General features: G+C 41.0%; 1 protein-coding gene across 8 annotated transcripts in view; it reads left to right on the top strand.

The window, feature by feature from the left end:
• Positions 1-20,643, top strand: part of FGFR1OP2 (FGFR1 oncogene partner 2) — a 55,366-nt gene that overhangs the window by 15,307 nt on the left and 19,416 nt on the right. Inside the window, exon 6 of one of the 8 annotated variants that reach the window (XM_075551963.1) lies at positions 4,574-6,505. The exons of 6 other annotated variants lie outside the window; for them this stretch is intronic. In XM_075551963.1, coding sequence (XP_075408078.1) covers positions 4,574-4,711 — 138 coding nt within the window. In that variant the 3' untranslated portion in view covers positions 4,712-6,505. Of the gene's footprint in view, positions 1-4,573; positions 6,506-20,643 lie in introns of those variants that run through there. One more of the 8 variants, XM_075551961.1, reaches the window with a different exon arrangement.

The following is a 20,643-nucleotide window of genomic DNA, read 5'->3' as shown; positions in this document are numbered from 1 at the left end:
AAAGATAGAACATCTGGGATCTTAAAGGGTTGAAGTTAAATAAGAAACCCTCTAGCAGAGAAGCCAATAAGCCCAAATGGCAGAAGCACACCAGCATTTGTTATCACGAGGTGTCGACGAGATCAGGTATCAAAAAATCCCAAACAAACAAATACATAGATGTGAAAGAGTGTAGACCCAAAGCCCATCTTTAGACAATTGGACATTCCCCCATCAAAGGGTTACAAGGAAGGGACATTTCAACCAGGGTGTGGTATAGCACCAATCAACGAAACACACATCACTCCTCTAGTTCCTGAATGCTTCCTCCCATGCCCCACACCTCCTGTGCCATGACCCAGTTCTACCTTACAAATCTGGCTAGACCGGGGGATGAATAACAGAAATGTGGGAGAAGGGAGACAATGGACAGTGTAAGATACGAAATGACAACAATAATATATAATTGATCAAGGATAGGAGGGTTCAAGTAGAAATAAAATGTATTGGAAATGTACATATGGCAACATGTACAGTGTGCTCAATACAATCGAATGCTGGATTGCCATAAGATTTGTAAGAGCCTTCCAAGAAAATAATTAATAAAAAAATAGTAAAAGACTTACTGTCTCAGAAATTTGCAGAGGCAATTCCAGCCTGTCCAGTAGGGTCTCTATGAGTAGGCATCAACTCAGTGGCAGCACATACACGTTGGGCTGCTAACTGCAAGATCAACAGTTCAAACCCACTAATCTCTTCTCTGGAGGAAGATGAAGCTTTCCACTCCCATAGAGATTTATAATCTTGGAAACCCACATGGACAGTTGTACTCTGTGCTCTCTATAGGGTTGATTTGGCTCAAGGGCAGTCAGTTTGGTCTGGGGATGATTTTATCTTGTTAATAGAATATCCTTTTTCAGTTTGGTATATATTCTTACTCATTCACTCCATTAGAGATCACAATGATGGGAAAAACATTTTTAATCCCAAATAATCTTTGCACTCTTATTTCTCTGGGGAATATAAAGCCTTTGTCTCATAAAAGGGTAAGTCAAAAATATTACTAAAAAAATAATAGAAACCTTTATTAAACAAAAATATCAAAATGTGAAGCCATTGTTTCTGGACCTAATGCTTCATCTAGGTCTGCACACCTCTGCAGGGGGAGGTGTCCATCTCTTGAACCCTTCCACAACGAAATCTTGCTCTCCAGTTTACATCACCTCCAAATAGCAGCTGTGGCATCGTTGGGGAACTCAGATCATTTTCCTTTGTACTTGTTCTGTAAGTTTGGGGAGCAGGTCAGGACAATCCTTGGAACTCTTGAAGAACAGCACAAGTGCATTGTTATGATGGGGTGGGAGGGGTGCATGCTACAACTTTCCTAGGCTTTATCTCAGAGGTACAGTTTTCTATTTTCTTAAAACTTCTTCTAAATAAGATACCCATGGTTGCCCTGTGTCCTTTGAGAAAATCTTATCAGGAGTCCCCAAAACAGTTTCCTTAACCTTTGAGTCTTACTCCATAACCTTCCAAGCCTTAAATTTAACTGGTCCAGCAAATCCCTCAGAAGGCACTGCTATGAGTGGACCTTTTGGACTTTTTCTTTTGAAGATACCCTAACAAGACTAACAAGTATATTCCTGAAAGAACTTGGCTGCAACTAGGTGCTGATCAGATATTTTCATATGTAGATAATTATTTATTGTGAATTATTGGGGATGGGGTGTTACCATTGGTTTTGTGTTCAACGTTTACTTCTCAACCCCCCACTTAAAGCTTACCCTAGCCTTCCTCCTGTGATTTCTCCTTCAAGTGGATGACAAAAACCTCTTCACCCAAGTTAATGCCTGTCGACCCCTTCTAGTCTATTGCTTCATCTTTCCTCTCTTGCCCTTCCTGGGTAACTTCCAGGGTCTGTTCCCTTTGGACTGAAAGTCTGTGTCTTAGGTCTTGTCCGTATAACAGTGGTCTCTTGCAGTATTTGCTCTTTTGGGATGGACTCAATTTCACTCAGCATTATGACTGCCAGGCCCTTCCCTGCCAATGAGGCGCTCTGTGGTCTCATTGTAAAGGGATGTCTGAACACATTGTGTGTGGCATGAACCTGTGTATGTAGGAACTGGAACTCTAGTAGCAATATTTTCTGACTTACCCTCATGTTCTCTATTTTGAGACTGCAGAAACATAAGACCTTAATAACATAAACCAATAGCATAGACTTCAGTGCCTTAAAAGCTACATTTTGAAACCATGGTGATGAAATTATTTAGAGGGCCAAACATAATTATGATTTCTTCCTCAGCATCCAGTGTTTCCTCATTCTTTAAAGTAGGGGTTGGCAGACTTTCTCAGTAAAGACTAGGCAGTAAATATTTAGGCTTTGCAAACTGAATAGGGTCTGTTGCAACTACTCAACTTTTGCCAGTGCTACACAAAAGCTACTTTTGTCTAATGATGGAATGGGTGTGACTTAAAATAAAACATAAATTACAAAAACAGATCACTAGTAGGACCACTTCATAGTTTGTGACCACTGCTTTCTGCCACTGAAACTTAGAAAACTAATTGGAAAGTAGATTAATGTAGGTATAGTTAGGTTAAAATCTAACCACCTGTCGAGGAAGGCGAAGAATGTTTGGAAACTATGGTAGCAATTGTACAATACTGCTTGCTTTGATTGAAGTATGGAATAATATATGTATTAACTCCCAATTAAAAATAAATTTAAATATTTTAACACCTTATCATTTGTTCTCCCTTTTGCCCCATTTAAGTTTGTTCCGCTTTTTAATATTTTGTTTTCTTTCTAGTAAGGTTTTTCTCTGTGTATGAAGTTCAGAATAGGTAGATCTATAGACAGTGATTCTATACATAGATCTATTGTGAACCGTTTCCTGGGGTCATGGCAGAGGAGGTTGGAGGGAAATGGGGAGCTAACAAGTAGAAGATAAAAAGAAAAGCTTCAGATGGACTTTAGGTCTCTGCTTAAATCCTATCTCAGTACAAGAATAGTTTGTGCTAATAATGTGGCAATATATGATAATCACCTTCCCGACACGATTGCTGAAGACAAATGGGTGCATAAGCAAATGTAGTGAAGAAAACTGATGGTGCCCGGCTATTAAAAGATATAAAAGGATGGGGGTAGGCAGGGTAAAGGTAGCTAAAAGAAGTGGTTAGCAAAACAACAAAGCCCACATGGAAGAAGCACACGAGCCTGTGTGAACATGAGGTGTCACCAGGGATAAGTATCAGAAATTCAAAAAACAAGCACTCAAATTGACATGAAAGAGTGTGGACAAAGTGGAACCCCCAAATCCACCTGTAAGGTAATTGGACTGTCACCAAACGGCCACACAGAAGGAATTACGTATCCAGGGTGCAGTTTCATGCACTGATGAAAAGCATAAATATCCTCGAGTTATTTGATGTTTCCATCCCTTACTATTATGGTCTCATTAATCATGTGTTAGACCTGCATATGTTCATTTTTATAATTAAGATGATTCGATGTATGAAATACAAAATAAGTAAACCCTTCAAAAAGAGTAAAGGGAGTAATGATTCCCTGAGGCTACGGGAAGAGAAGGGGAGAGGAGGGGGAGCAGACAGCAATGACTATAACTCCATTTGAGGGGAATGAAGAACAGAATTGAAATGGACTGTTACATTGGATGGCATAAGATACAGCAAAAAATAATATATAGTAAGAGTTCATAGGGGAAGGAGGGGATAAAGGGAACTGATATCAAAGAGTTCCAGAAGAAAAAATGTTTTGAAAATGATGGTAGCAGCAATTATACAATGATGGTTGATTAAATTGAATTATGGATTGTTAATAGCTGTAAACACTCCCAATAAAATGATTTTTTAGATTGTGGTGACGATTGCAGAACTTTTTTTTTAAATATGATCATCCATTGAATTTGTAGCGCCCCAAAAAATACATTCAAAAGATAATAAAGCAAAGAAGCTATTTAATAATTACATATTTCTTCCAAAAATTAAAAATTCTTTATGAACTGCAAGGTATTTTGCATTAATTTTTAAAAAACTTAGAACATGAGACTAGACAGAGTGATGGTAGAGAATTAAGAAAGGTTATTTTTTAAATGTCTAAATTTCCTACAATAACTGGGAAAAAAATAAAGGCAGACTTGCTTCCCAATCTTGCTTACCAGATTTGGTCATTTACTTTGACTGGTAAGTATCACGATCTACTCAGCCAGCTCTCCTCTCAGGTTCCAGTGGGAAAGCAAACCAGCGGGTTTATCGTACATGTGCTGTCAAGAAAAGTACGTTCTCATCATAGCCTGTCTTTTGTTGGCTGGTGTTTATATATAAGCCTGGATGTTAATTGCTTTTTATTGTGTGGTTGTAGATCAAAACAGTGTCAGAGGTTGTCTATTCATTACAAATGTGCTTACCCAGTGGTGGAAGATGTTGAACTCAGGACTGTGACTTTCTTAGAGTTGTCTAGATTCCATATGAGGAACGGAATTAAAGGATACTGTTATTTTCCCATGAACTTGTGTACATTCTTGATGACTACCTTGATGACTGCAACCAAGTTTTGTTTGCCTTCTTACAGCAAGAAAACAAAGGCTTGAGAGAAATCCTTCAAATAACTCGGGAGTCATTTTTGAACCTCAGAAAAGATGACACATCGGAAAGTACATCTTTGTCAGCATTGGTGACCAATAGTGACCTGAGTCTGAGGAAAAGCTGAAGCGTTTCCAGCATGTGAGCTTTGATCTACATGCTTGTCGCTGGAGCTGACTGAGAGATGAATGGATTGAGTAACAGAAAAATCAATCTCAGTCAACCAATGTGTGTACATACACACATCACATGAACAGCATACTGGACAATTACATTTTTAAATGATAAGAAAATGCAATTAAAAAGTAGAAAATAAGCCATTTATAATTTGTGAACAGATGGAGGAGTTTCAGTGAGTACTGAATAGAAAAAGGGCTTCCAGTAGTACTCTTTGCTAGTTCTAGACAATATTTGAATAATCTTGCATATTTCCAGGAAGTCAGTATTTAAAGAATTATTCCACTTTAAAAATATAAATTTAGGCCATGGCTTTGTGAATGGAGAATTCTAAGTATCCTTCCTTTTTGGTTTTAGAATTTACAAATGACTTTTAAGAGTTTGCTTTACGTGACTGCCAGTCCTCTTTCCCATTATTATTTTGTCAAGTACAATTGCTTTAAAGGCTTTAAGAATGTTTTATACTCATCATAAAGAGCAGATTTAATTTTAGCTATTTATGCTATTAAAACTTGTCTAGCAGTTTTCCATAAGTTGCTTAAATGTATGAAATATCTCAGGAATGAAAGAGAAGGAATACTACTTTCTAAGAAAGAAGATCTTTTAAGAGATATATTTAGTAGGTTAAACTACTCAGAAAGAAAAGTTTAGGTTCTAAGTCAATAGTGAAGATGAGACTCTTCTCTTTTCTGGTTGATCTTTGATGATTTTATGTAGCTTATTTAGCTAACAGAATTGAAATGTTAAATGCTTATTCTTAAATACTAACAGTATAAATTATAATTTCAAAAAAACCTAAGATTTTTCTTACCAACCTTTTAGTCAGAAGGAGTGAAAAGCTATCTCAGAAGTATATTTTATGTTTTTGCAACATGTCAAATCTCCAATACATAAGTTTTGAAAAGGCCACCACAGAAATGTGCCTTTAATATCAGTTGAAACCTAAAGTTTTCTTATTTCTTATTTTGAGATGATTATGAAATAAAAGAACTAGACTGTCAAAGAAACTTCAATGTGTTCACTTAAATATTATAATCAACAGAAAATTCTGCCCTTGAATGTACAATCTATTAAAATATGTTCCTTCACATAATTTTTATGTATAATTTCATTTTTTGCTAATATTCAAAGCTACTTTCACTTCAGAACTTTTCTATCTTGAGTTTCATGAAAGGGGCTAACAGGGCTCAGTGGCTAGAAAAAGGCTAATGGCCCAAACATTGAGGGGCTTTAACTGAATGTAATTTAAATAGAAGTTTTATTTTTAAATTTTCTGTTGGCTTTTGGATAATAGTCCTTCCTTTGATGGCAATTCACTCAAATAGTTCTTATCCCAAGTCAGAATTATATAAAGCACGCTGTTTGAGACTATGAGTCAATTCATTAAGGCAGCTCTATTATAAAATACTACTGGGTAATTATTTTTATAAACAAGTACCATATATACTCAAGTATATGCCCACTCAAATGTCAGCCGAGGCACCTAATTTTACCACAAAAACTGCATTAAAAATGTGCTGAAAAACTCAGCTTATATACAAATATATATGGGAAGTAGGGTAAATTTATTACTGGTTTTCTTGCTTGAATATAATTTTTAAGGTCTTAGTGTTTTAAAGACATTTACTTTGCTATGTATAGAGTTTCCATCCCATAGCTCTTTGTTTGAAGCAAAAGATCACATTCATGTCTGGGAGTATATATTGTACAGGAGCCTATTTTAACAATAAAGAAGAGTGATTAAAATTTGGTAGTCTCCAATTTAATTTGACATTACATTTATTCTTTTATAGTTTTTTAGACCTTTTATATCCTTACCACAAAACTAGTATTCACAATAGCCTCTGTACATTTCTTAGCAATTGGCCAGCAACATAATGCCAATGCTATAAACTTTTAAAATAATCTATCAACTATTTTATATATAAAAATAAAGTTCCAAAAATTGAGTTAAATAGGACCTATCAGATAACGTGTTTTCTGTTGAAATTCATGTATTCTTGAATATTTTCTTTCAAACCATTTTATTGGGGTCTCATACAATTCTTATCACTCGATACATACATCCATTGTGTCAAGTACATATGTACATTTATTGCCATCATCATTCTCAAAACATTTGCCTTCCACTTGAGCCCTTAATATCAGCTGCTCGTTTCCCCCCTCTCTCCCCACTCCCCCCACCTCATGAACCATTCTAGAATTCATAAATTGTTACTATTTTATCATATATTACACTGCCCGACGTCTCCCCCTACCCTCTTCTCTGCTGTCCATCCCTCAGGGAGGAGACTATACGTACATTCTTGTAATCAGTTCCCCCTTTCTATCCCACGTTCCCACCACCCTCCAGGCATCGCCACTCTCATCACGGGTCCTGGAGGAGTCATCTGCCCTGGATTCCCTGTGTTTCCAGTTACTATCTACCAATGTACATCCTCCAGTCTAGCCAGATTTGTAAGGTAGAATGGGGATCATGATACTGGTGGTGGGGTGGGGGGTGGAAGTATTTAAGAACTAGAGAAAAGTTATGTTTCTTCGTTGTTACCCTGCACCCTGACTCATCTACCCATAACCCTTCAATAAGGGGGTGTCCAGTTGGCTGCCGATGGGCCTTGAGTCTCCACTTTGCACTCACACATTTACAATATGACTTTTTGGTCCTTGATGCTTGATACCTGGTCCCTTTGACAGCTTGTGGTCACACAGGCTGGTGTGTTTCTTCCATGTGGGCATTGTTGCCGCTGAACTAGATGGCCACTTGTTTATCTTCGAGCCTTTAAGACCCCAGACGCTATATCTTTTGATAGCTGGGAACCATCAACTTTCTTCACATTTGCTTATGCACACGTTTGTCTTCAGTGGTTGTATCAGGAAGGTGGGCACCCAGTGATATGATTTTTAGTTATTTGATGTCTGATAACTGGTCTCTTCTACACCTCGTGGTCTGACAGGCTGGTGTGCTTCTTCCATGTGGGCTTTGATGCTTAGCAAGATGGTCGCTTGTTTATCTTCAAGCCTTTAAGACTGCAGGCACTATATCTTTTGATAGCCGGGCACCATCAGCTTTCTTCACCACATTTGCTTATGCACATATTTTTCTTCAGCAATCGTGTAGGGAAGGTGTGCACCCTGGAATGCCAATTTAATAGAACAACGTGTTCTTGCATTGAGTAAGTGCTTGAGTGGAGGCCCAATGTCCATCTGCTGCCTTAATGCTAAGCCTATAAATATATGCATATAGATCTGTTTCCCCACACTCATATAGATTTACATATGTATAGTGCAGTCTTTAGACCCCTGTAAATACTTTGTCACCTAGTTCTTTGCTCTATTTCCTTAAACTTTCTTCTTGTTCCACTATCATGCTCAGCCTTCATTTGAATTTCAGTAATTTCTCTCGGCTACCTTACCCTTGCTGAATCCCTACCAGGCCTCTCACACCCTCCTTGCCACTGATTTAGGATCACTTGTTGCTTCCCTGTCCCTGGGTTGGTCAGCACCACCCCCTTACCCCCTCCTGCATCCCCCCAGAACCATTGGTCCCATTGTTTTCTCCTCCAGAGTATTCATACAGTCTATCTTATCTGGATAGATCTGTAGAGATAATAATATGCACCAAAAATCATGCCATAGCAAGATAGGTGATGGGTGAGAAAACACAGTGATGATAGCAAAAAAGAAAACCAATTACCCATAGAATAATTAAAATAAAAAAATTAGAAAGAACCTGTAAATAGATCAAGGTCTGATTTTTTTATCTCTAGGTGTGTCCTTCAGTCAGGTCCCACGGGGTACCATGCTTTGGCCCCAGAGTCTGTCCTTTGTACTCCCTCAGGGACTCCCTCTCTGCTCTCACGGTTGCTCTGCTGCACACTTTTAGTGGTTTGCCTTGGTGTCAGGGTCAGTCTGGGCCAGTCCCAGCCCTGAGTCTCCAGTGTTGGCCCCCTAGGGCCCTGGGTCATCAAGGAATGGCGTGTCTCATGGATCAGCCATATTGTCCACTCTGTCCATTAGCTGTTCAGAGCAGGGATATCGTCCTCCAGGCCTGATGAGCCAGGGTGTGCTCCGCTCTCTCTCCCCCTTCATTTGCTCCCATTTTCTCTGATCAGACACATGCCCCTCTCCCCTAGCTGCAAATTCAGTGCCGTCCTCTCAAGTTAATTCTTCTGGGGCGAGGGGCAGTTGTCCACGTAGCTTGTATGGGGACCAAGCCCTCAGGCCCCTCCACTGGCTCCCCACTCCTTGCCAGCACAGTGCATTCGTCTGGCACTGGCTTTATATCTGGTCCCTCTTTCCCTTGGAGACAAACAATACCCTCCCTTTGGGTGGGTCAGCGCCCTATTCCCCCATCACATCTTTCTTTCCCTTTGCTCCCTCCAACCACTTTTTAGTTGGCTACCATATGCATCCCTGGATTTGGTCTCCCGCCTGCCATACTACCTGGACCTCACCCCTGGAGTGTTTGTATGCAGTAGCTTTTTCCCTGTACCCCTTTTGCACTTATCTTTCTGTTCTTTATATATATATATAAACTTAGCACTCATGTTATACTTGTCCTTTTGTGTTTGGCTTACTTCACTTAGCATAATTTCCTCCAGTTCTTCCCATGTGGCGATGTGCTTCATGCGTTCATCACTGCTTTTTAGGGTCACAATACTCCATCGTATGTATGTACCAGTTTTTTAATTCATTCGTCTGTTGATGGGAATTTGGGTTGTTTCCAACTCCTTGCGATTGTGAACTGTGCTGCAATGAACATTGGAGCACAGATAGCTGGCCGTGGTTTGTTTCTTGCCTCTTCTGAGTATATGCCCAGTAGGGAGATTGCTGGGTCATATGATAGCTCAATTTCCATCTGTTTTAGAAATTAACAAATCAATTTCCATAGAGGCTGTACATACCTACAGGTCCACCTGCAGTGGATGAGAGTTCCTATCTCACTACAGCCCCTCCAACACGTTTTCTGATTTTTTTAATTGGGCTATCTTTGAGGGTGTTAGGTGGTAACTCATAATTGTTTTGATTTGCATTTCTCTTATGGCTAATGATCGGGAACATTTTCTCATGTTTATTGGTCATTTGGATTTCAGACTGTGAAACTTCTGTTCATGTCCTTTGCCCACCTCCTCGGTGGGCATTCAGTTTTTCTCTTATTGTAAGCTTGCAAAGTATTGTAGATTTTAGTAATAAGGCCTTTGTCTGATGTGTCATTGCTAAAGATATTTTCCCAGTTAGTGGACTCTCTTATTACTCTCTTGGTGAATTCTTTCTATGTACACAGGCTTCTTATTTTCAGTATATCCCACTTGTCTATTTGTGACTCCTCTGTATTTGTATCCTTCCCTATTTCTGATAGCTTATGTAATCCCTGTGCCAAGGTTCTCAGGTTTGTCTCAGTTCCCTCATTGATGGCCCTAATTGTTTGGGGTTTTATCTTAAGGTCTGTGATCCACCTTGAGTTTATTCTTGTGCATGGAATGAGGAAAGGGTTTTGCTTCATTTTTGTACAGGTCAATATTCATTTTTCCAGCACCAGTTATTGAAGATAGCATCTGCTTCCCATTTAATATTTTTGGGGGGCCTTATCAAAGATCAGTTGCCTGTATGCTGATCTTTTTCTTTCTGGGTCTTCAGCTCTTTTCCATTGGTCTGAATATCTGTCATTATGCCAATACCACACTGTTTTGACTACTGTGGCCTTATAGTACGTGCTAAAATCAGATAGAGCAAGCCCTCCCACTTTGTCCTTCTTCTTGAGGAGTTCTCTGCTAATTCTGGGCTTATCCTCCACCACCCCCCATATAAAGTTTATTATAACCTGTTTTTCCAATTCTTTGAAGAAGGATGATGGCATTCGTATCAGGATAGCATTGAACTTATATAATGCCTTGGGCAGAACTGACATCTTTACTATATTCAGTCTGCCAATCCACGAGCATGGGGTATTCTTCCATTTGTTGAGGTCACCCTGGATATCTTGAAGTAGTGTTTTATAATTTTCCTCATACAAATCTTTTGTTTTTTTAGTCAGGTATACCCCTAGGTATTTCAATTTGTGCTTGGCTATTGTAAAGGGTACTACCTTTTTAATTGTCTCTTCTGTGGTCTGGTTTGATGTGTAGAGCAGTCCAATAGACTTATATTTGTTGATTTTGTATCATGCCACTCTGCCATATTCCTTATTGCTTGTGGAGTTTAAGGGATATTCAGTATGTAGAATCATATCGTTTGTAAATGATAATTTCACCTCTTCCTTCCCCAGCTGAATACCTTTAGTATCTTTTTTGTCTTATGTTGTTAGCTAGGACCTCCAGTACGATGTTAAATAGGAGTGGGGACAAGGGACATCCTTGTCTGCTCCCTTTTCAGTGGAATTGTTTACGCCTTTTCTCCGTTAACTACCAATTAGCTGTTGGTTTTTCATATATGGCTTACATAATATTGAGGAATTTTCCTTCTTTTCCTATCTTAAGTGTCTTAAACAGGAATGCGTGTTGGATGTTGTCAAATGCTTTTTCCACGTCTATCGATATTATCATGTAGTTCTTACCATTTTTTCTGCCAGTGTGGTGAATAATGCTGATGGTCTTTCATATGTTGAAGCATCCCTGCATCCCTGGTATGAATCCCACTGGGTCATGGTGAATTATTTTTTAATGTGGTTTTTAATTATATTGGCCAGTATTTTGTTAAGGATTTTTGGATGGATGTTCATTAGGGATATTGGTCTATAGTTCTCGATTGTTGTGGCATCTTTGCCCGCTTTAGGTATCAAAGTTATACTAGCTTCATAGAAAGTGTTTGGGAGTCTTCCATCTTTTTCTGTGTTCTAGAAGAGTTTATATAGGATTGGTATCAGTTCTTCCCTGAATGCTTGGTAGAATTCTCCTGTGAAGGCATCTGGCCCGGAGGATTTTTTTGTTGGTAATCCCTTGGTTAACTTGTCTATTTCTTTCCATTGCTATGGGTATGTTGAGGTTCGTGACATCCATCTGGGATAGTCTAGGGAGAGATTTTGTTTCCAAATATTTGTCCATGTCTTCTACATTGTTGAATTCGTTAGAATGTAGACCTTCATAGTACTGTGTAATTATCCTTTTGATTTCATTGGGATCCATTGTAATGTCCCGTTTCATCCCTCATCCTTGAAAATGTTGTTACCTTTCTTTGCTTAGGTTTGCCAGAGGCCTATCTATTCTGTTAATTCTTTCAAAGAACCAACTTTTAGCAGCATTAATATTTCCCATTTTTTTGTGTTTTCCCTCTCCTGTATCTGGCTCTGATTTTTATATCTATCCTCTTGCTATTAGTGGGGTTGTTCTGTTGATTCTGCTCTAATTGGTGTAAGTTTTGTGTCAGTATATCATCCACGAGTCTCTCTTCTTTTTTAATGTGTGCATTTATTGCTATCAGCCTTCCTCTGATAAATGCCTGTGCTGCATCACACAGGTTTTGGTACATTGTATTTTCGTTCCCATTGGTTTCTATAAACTTCCTGATTTTATCTCTGATCTGGGTCAATACTCACTCCTTTTGCAATAGGAAATTGTTTATCCTCCAATTGCTTACCCTGTTTTCTTCGCTGTCCTTCTGTTAATTTCCAGCTTTATGGCGCAATGATTGGAGAGAGATGTCTGTATAACCTCTATGTACTTGAATTTACTCAAGTTCGACTTGTTTCCCAGCATGTGGTCTATTTTCGAATATGTGCCATGTGGGCTTGAAAAGTGTGAATTTTTTTACATGTGGGTGGAAAGTTCTGAAAATATCAAGTCCAATTGTGCTATTCAGATCTTTGGCCTCCCTGTTTTCTTTCCCAATCATCTGTTGTTGTTTTTTTTTTTCAGAGAGTGGTGTATTAAAGTCACTAAATATAATTGTTGAGCTTGTGATTCCTTTTTTCATCTTTTGGAGTGTTTCATTTACGAATTTCGCAGGTCTCTTTAGGTACATATATGTTTATTATGCTCACTGGTTCTTGGTCTATTGTTCCCTTGAGCATTATATAGTGCCCCTCCTTGTCTCTTGTAATGGCCTGTATCTTGAGGTCAATTTGGTCAGATATTAAGATCTCTAATATCTTTTTTGCATTACCATTTGCTTGGTATACTTTTCTCTGGCCTTTAATTCGCAACCTGTTTTTGTCTGTAAGCTTCAGATGAGTCTCCTGGAGGCAGCAGATCGATAGGTTTTGTTTCTTGAGCCAGTCTGTTAACCTCTGCTTTTTAACGCCTGAGTTCAGGTCATTGATATTGTGTTATTATATCCATCTGTGGTTTCTGTGATGTCATCTTGTACCTTTTGTGTTGGATATTTTCCTATCTACCTATCTTATCTGCTTGTTTTGTGTGTGGTTTATGTTTGCCTTCTTTCCACTATTGAGCTGATGCTATCCTGGACTGTTTCTTTTTTGTCGCCCTATGGGTGCAGTTGTTCTATGTGATAGTCTCTTATTTGCTATCGGTGAGTGTTGATCTTCTACCCATACAGAAGTGGCAAGGAACTTTTGTAGGGCTGGGTTTCTTTTTATGTATTCTTTGAGGTTGTCCCTGTCTGTAAAGACTCTTACTTTTCCATCCATCTTAATAGATAATTTGGCAGGGTAAAGTATTCTTGGGTTTGCGTTGTTTTCCTTCAATTTTTGGAATATGTTACTCCATTCCCTCCTCTTCATCATTTCCACTGATAGATCTGAACATACTCTATTGGGGTATCTTTATACGTGACTGTTTGCTTTTCCCTAGCTGCTTTTATGATCTCCTTTTCCTCATAGTTGGATAATTGGACAATTATGTGTCCTGGTGACGTCTTGGGATTCAGTCTGACTGGTGATCTTTCAGCCTCTTGAATGGTTGCCTGATTTTCATTTATTAAGCTGGGGAAGTTTTCCTCTAAGAATTCCCTTGCTATTTTCGCTGTTGACTTCTTTGTTGTGTCTTGTTCCAGTAGTCCAATTATTCTAATATTGTTCCTTTTCATAGCGTCAGATAAGGCTCTCAGGTTTTCTTCAGTTTCTTTAATTGTATGTTTGGCTGCTTTTCCTGTTTGCTGAGGTCTGCTTGGTTATCCTCTAGGTCACTGGTGCGATTATCTGCCTCCTCAAGCCTACTGGCAAGATCTGTCAATTTGTCACTGGATTTTGTTACATCATCCCTTACCTCTTGTATTTCCCTTTGGTGCATTACCTTTATCTCCTCTATCATTTCATCTTTTTTCTGCATTGCCTCCCTCATATTCTTTATGACTTCAAGCAACCTTTGGACAGTTTCTTATTGTGGCAGGTCAGTATGTGTTTCGTTCCCATCATTAGGGTAATCCTTCTGATATTGTCTTCTGTTTCTCCTGCTTTTAGGAGTTGTTTTAGTGCAGCCTGGAGCCATCTTCCTGAGTTGTGGAGCCCTGGGCTCCCTCTTGGGGGTTTCGTATGAGTACTTCTATGTACTACCTGCCAGTAGCTGTACTGAGGGCTCAGGCTATCGCTGTATCTTCCTGTGGTTTCACTCTTATCCTAGCCGTCCAGTATTCCGTTACTTGGAATGTGTCTTGGATATTCCTCTCATGTGACACTGGTTGGATTGTTGTGGGCCAAGGGCATAGCTTCCCTGGCCGATCTCTAAATAGGCTTCACCGTTCTTGAAGCACCTTGGCTGGCCCGTGGTGTTTTTCTCTGCAACTGTAGTGCTCAGGAGGTCGTGCAGGTATACCCTTAGTGTAGAGCTCTGTAGTTGGCAGGGGAATTACCGTGGACAGAGATCACCTTAAAGGTTGGGTAGATGTTCCCGCAGTAGCGTGGAGCCCAACAAGTGGTAGTGAGGCATTTCTCCCAGTCACTTGTAGGGCCTCCGGATTTAGGCTGGGGATACCCCCACATTTTGTAGGGGAGAACCCCCTGCTGCTTGGTGTGTGGAAGAGGACCGGCGTGAATTCTGCTGCTTGCCAAGCCAATAAATGTGGGTGGGAACTCCCCCAGTTGCACCTTTAGAGTTTCCCTAGGCAGAGAGCAGTGGCCTGGAGGTCACTAGTGGCTTGTGACGTGAAAGGAGAGGAAAAAGAGAGAAAGAGGAAGACACAGACTGGAGCAGTAATGCCAAGCAAACTGACACCCTTTCACACACACAACTAAAATGCACAGAGTAAAAAAAAAAGTGAAAACAGTAAAAAAGAAACAACTAAAAAGGAGAACTAAATCTGCGGAGGCTGTTGTAGGAAACAGAGAAGAGCTAGAAGAAGAGGAGAAAAGAAGAAAATGTGAAAGAAGAACACAAAGAGAAGAAAAGGAGAAGAGGGAATTTGAAAAATAGTGAAATAGCTGACGCTGTGCTGTGTGTAGCACTGACTCGTCCTGTGTGCAGCAGTCTTAGGGATCAGGCTGCCCACTGGGAGGACACGGTTGTCCTAGGCAGAGTGTAGGGGTCTGGGAACCAGCAGTGGCATGCAGAAGTTATGAGAAGGAGTAGAGAGGATTGTACAGAGAAGTGAAGAGAACAGAGGAAAGGAAAAAAGAATAAAGAGTAAGAAGGGGAATAAAAACCCCAACTGTGTTCACTAATATTGGCTGTGATGGTGAAGAGGGAGGAGAGGAGGAAGAAATAAAGAATAAAGAGATAGGTGATCCCTGGTTGCTTCAGTGTGGGGCCCGAGGGGTTTAGACCCTGCCCCACAATGGCAGGTTGGTGTGCCCTTTTACTACCAGGACCCAGTGGTGCTGGGCAGAATTGCTCTAGTTGACAAGATCATCTTAGAGGTCTGACAGGAGTTTCCTCAGCAGCGCAGTGAGGTGAAGATCTTTGTCCCAGCTCCTTGTGTGGTGTGCAGCACTCCCACGGAGGGCAGGCTGGAGTTTCTCCTGCTATCTGGGTTGATTTGCCCTAAGCAGAGGGTAGTGACCTGGATGCCAGTAGTGGCATATGATAGGAGATAATGGGAGAGAAAAGGAGAAAGAGGGAAAAGGAAAAAAAAAAGAGGGAGTAAGAGAAAAAAATACAACATGAACCTCAGCTTGTTGAGACTGACTGCGGTGGGAAAGATAGAAGAGTTTGTGAATAGATATCGAAGAAATAGAGAAGTAGTTAAGGAGATAACTGAGACTTTATCACCTGTCCGTGAGGCTGGAGGAATTCCAACTCTTCCTCAAGGTAGTGGGGTCGTGTACCCATTTGATGTAGGGTTCCACAGACGCTGTGTGGGATTACTTCAAAGGCAAGATCAAATCTGTGGCCAGGCGTCAGTTGACTGTTGGAGTTCGCTGGTGTACCTGTCTTGTGCTGTATGGAGCACTGCCGCATGGGCGGAGGAGGGGGCTGGGGTGTTCCCACAGCCCCATCTAAGGTCCCAGGACAGGCAGGGCCTCCCCAGCTCTGTGTAGAATCACTGAGATGGAAGCTGGGCTTATTGTCCTATCTAGTCTGCTGGTGCTTACTAGTTCAGAGGATTTTATTTTTATCCCCCTGGCCAGCTAGAATAAAATCAAATGAAATTCTCTTCCACAATCTCTGGGCTGCAGCTCAGTGCTGTTTAAAGCTGACACTTGCTACAGCGGGTCTTTGTTATGCAAAAAGCCGCCAGGCTCTGTACATGAGTTCTGGCATTCCTTAGCTAGGTTTCTTTTTTTTTCTTTTAAACATTTTATTAGGAGCTCATACAATTCTTATCACAATCCATACATATGCATTCATCAATTGTATAAAGCACATCTGTACATTCTTTGCTCTAATCATTTTCAAAGCCTTTGCTCTCCCCTTAAGCCCTTTGCATCAGGTCTTTTTATTTTTTCCGCTCCCTCCCTCCTCATGAGCCTTAGATAATTTTAGATTATTATTTCATCATATCTTGCCCTATCCGGCATCTCCCTTCACCCCCTTCTCTGTTGTCTGTCCCCCAGGGAGGAGGTCACATGATCCTTATAATCAGCTCCCCCTTTCCAGCCCACTCACCCTCTACCCTCCCAGTATCGCCCCTAACACCCCTGGTCCTGAAGGTATCGACCCTGGATTCCCTGTGCCTCCAGTTCCTATATGCACCAGTGTACAACCTCTGCTCTATGCAGTCTTGCAAGGTAGAATTCGGATCATGGTAATTGGGGGGAGGAAGCATCCAGGATCTGGGGGAAAGCTGTATTCTTCATCGGTACTACATCACACCCTGACTGACTCATCTCCTCCCCTAGATCCCTCTGTGAGGGGATCTCCAGTGGCCTACAAATGGGCTTTGGGTCTCCACTCTGCACTTCCCTTCATTCAATATGGTATTATTTATTTATTTTGGATGATGCCTTATACCTGATCCCTTTGGCACCTCGTGCTTAGCTAGGTTTCTTATGCTGATTTATGTGGCCTCCCTACTACGTGCTCCTTGGCTCTGAGCAACCAGACTTGGGTTTGAGTTTTAAACCAATAATATATATTTTACCCTTTAAAAAAAATTATACTTGTGATGTGCTCCGATTTGGGGCCTGTCAGGCTGACCCTGAGAGGGGGAGATCCAGCATATCAGGGGGGTTGTTTCTTTCTCGACCAATTGGAACTAAATTCGCTCCCTGGACTCTCGATTTTCTACCTATTTTCTCCCACACCGCAATCTACCTGAGGCAAATATCTGCTATTTCTTCTAAATCATGCCTACGTCACCACCACTCCCCAGGCTGTGAACTCAAGGCTGCAGAGAGCTCCAGCATGGAGTTCCCCTTGTGTCTGGTATTCTGTCCCCTCTCAGGTGTATGCCTGCAGAAATCAATGCTCCCATCAAGGGCGCAGCCAACGCCTGTGGGCTCGCCAAAGCTAGAGTGCTTTAGAGCATTTTTGGTTTGCTTTGTGAGTGGAAATCCCACACAAAAATGGTTTCAGGAGAGGCCCTGGTACCCTAGTTCTAATTTCAGGACTCCACCTCCCCGTTTCCTTCGCCTTACCTCCCAATTTTCTGGTCTGGCAGCAGCAGCTCCGGACTGGTGAGTCCTGTCAGGTTGCCATTTTCCCTTCATATTCTTGAATATTAAGGTGATTTCCAAATATCTTTCCTAAATTGCATCCATGGTGAATGGTAGCACAGCTCCATAACTTAGTTTTTGGTGATCATTAACTTTTCTAGCTGTCACAGAACAAGAGGATCTTTTTTCTTTCAATGAAATATTGGAGAACCACTTAAAATTTAACACGAGTAAGCATCTTCTTATTAGCTGTCCGCCACTTGCTTCACTTCATTTCTGTAACCCTTAACACTGGAAACTCACAGGGTTCATTCCCTGTCCCTCCTTTATTTGTCCCCACTTTCTTTTTGCTTTTAGTCATTTTATTGGGAGCTCATACAACTCGTATCACAATCCATACCAACATCCATTGTGTAAAGCACATCTGTACATTCATTGCCCTCATCATTCTCAAAACATTTGCTCTCCACTTAAGCCCCTGGCATCAGCTCATTTTCCCCCTCCCTCCCCGCTCCTTCCTCCCTCATGAACCCTTGGATAAATTATAAATTATTTTGTCATATCTTACACTGTCTGACATCTCCCTTCACCCACTTTTCTGTTGTCCGTGCCCCAGGGAGGGTATATGTAGATTCCTGTAATCAGTTCCTCCTTTTCACCTCACCCTCCCTCTACCCTCATAGTATCGCCATTCACCACTGGTCCTGAAGGGATCATCTGTCCTGGATTCCCTGTGTTACCAGTTCCTATCTGTACCAGTGTACATCCTCTGGTCCAGCCAGATTTGTAAGGTAGAATTGGGATCATGGTAGTGTGTGTGTGTGAGATGGGGAAGTGAAGCATATAGGAACTAGAGGAAAGTTGTACGTTTCGTCATTGCTACCCTGCACCCTGACTGGCTCGTCTTCTCCCCAAAACGCCACGGTCCTTTCTTATTGACTTTATTGAGCTCATGAGTTTGAATTCCACCTGTAGGGCTGGTTCCCAAACTTCCAGCTCCAACACAGACCTCTCATCAATCCAAATGCATTCAACGGTGTCTTCAATCTCTAAGATATAAGATTCCTAAGCTTGATATGCAAAACTGACCTCTTAATTCCAGAGAGTGTACACACAGCTCCCCCACCCCCATATTTTTGGCAACTCTTATTTTCCAGTTGACTCCCATTTTGATTTGGCTCCAACTCATCCACTAGGCTTTGGGTTAAATATTTCTTGAAGGTATTCTTCCCCAACTTCCCATTTGCATAATCAATTTTCATTGTCTGTGAGTACCTTTATTGTTGTCTTAACAGTGTTAAGTCCTGAAAGCAGGAACCCATGCTTCCATTGTTCACTATCCTCCTAGTGTCCACAGCAGTGTCAGCACATAGCCCAACGAATGGTTGTATGTGGAATACAAGTCAGAGGCAACAGTTAGCAGGGTAGTCAAAATCGTTTCACAAAATTGTGGAAACCATTAGTAAAATTGTAAAGCTATTGGATTTTTTTTCCACATACCCTCCATCCAGGTCTACACATTTCTACCTCTAACCCTTCTTCCCCAAAGAGTTCTACATGCGTCCACTTCCACCAGGTCAGATGGCAGTTTGGGCACCCTTGAGGGACCCAAAATATGTCCCTTTTCCATATTCTTTGAGTTTGGAGGACAAAGTCTGAAAGGTGGGCAAGATCAGGGCCACAGGGTAGACTGGCTAAGGTTTCCCAAGGAAATCTCCAAGGACAGCTCATGCTCCCCTAGAAAAAGAGCCAAATACATTATCCTGGGCACAACTTTCCTGGCTTTCTCCTCACCAATGTGCTATTCCATTCATTTCCTTTAAAAGCATCCACATGAGCCCCTTGATCATAAACGCTTAGCAGGATTACCCCTTTGGAATCAAAAGTCTCCATAACCTTCTGAGCTGACCCCTCTGTCTTGAATTTAACTGGCCCAGCAGGTCCTCTTGAAAATTCCTGTTTGTTTTTAAGGCAGCCTCATGAGATGATGATAAGAGGGTTCCTAAGAACTTCTCTGCAGCCATCTACTGATGGTGGATACATGTTTAAACATTGTGTGTGAAATAAACCTGTGCGTGTGTGACCTGGTACCCGATAAGCAACACGTTGTTACTTACCATCCGGATTTAAAATTTTGCTTCTTAAGCTGATTTTTGGTCCAAACCTGCCAACTTCCCCAAGTCTAATATTCTAGCAATTTCTTAGAGATTTCTAAACCGAAAGAAACTAACCTATAGCACTAGTTCACTACTCTAGTTTGGCTGCTGCTGTTAACCTAAATAGGCTAATCAGAAGTTTTTAAAACACCTTTTCCTATACTGTAACTACTTCAGTTTGACACACCTGAAGTAATAATGTCAACAATAATGAATCCAAGGTGTTACGAGTTCACTTTCCTTTTTTTTTTTTTTTTTTTTTTTTTTTTTCTCTTTTCTTCTTTTACATTTTATTAGGGACTCCAACAGCTCTTACCACAATCCATACATATACGTACATCAATTGTATAAAGCACATCCATACATTCCCTGCCCCAATCATTCTCAAGGCATTTGCTCTCCACTTAAGCCCCTTGCATCAGGTCCTCTTTTCACCCCCGCCCCTCCCTCCCCTTTCCCCCCTCCCTCATATGCCCTTGGTAATTCATACCTCGTTATTTTGTCATATATTGCCCTATTCGGGGTCTCCCTTCCCCCCTTCTCTGCTGTCCCTCTCCCAGGGAAGAGGTCACATGTGGATCCTTGTAATCAGTTCCCCCTTTCCAACCCACTCACCCTCCACTCTCCCAGCATCGTCCCTCACACCCTTGGTCCTGAAGGTATCATCCACCCTGGATTCCCTGTACCTCCAACCCTCATATGTACCAGTGTACAGCCTCTGTCCTATCCAGCCCTGCAAGGTAGAATTCGGATCATGGTTCACTTTCCTTTTAATAAAGGATACACATCTTAATCCACTGC

This window comes from Tenrec ecaudatus, chromosome 6, assembly GCF_050624435.1.
Source record: "Tenrec ecaudatus isolate mTenEca1 chromosome 6, mTenEca1.hap1, whole genome shotgun sequence".
Classification (NCBI taxonomy): Eukaryota; Metazoa; Chordata; class Mammalia; order Afrosoricida; family Tenrecidae; genus Tenrec; species Tenrec ecaudatus.
The sequence above is the reverse complement of the archived record's forward strand: the minus strand, read 5'-3'. Positions and strand labels throughout refer to the sequence as shown.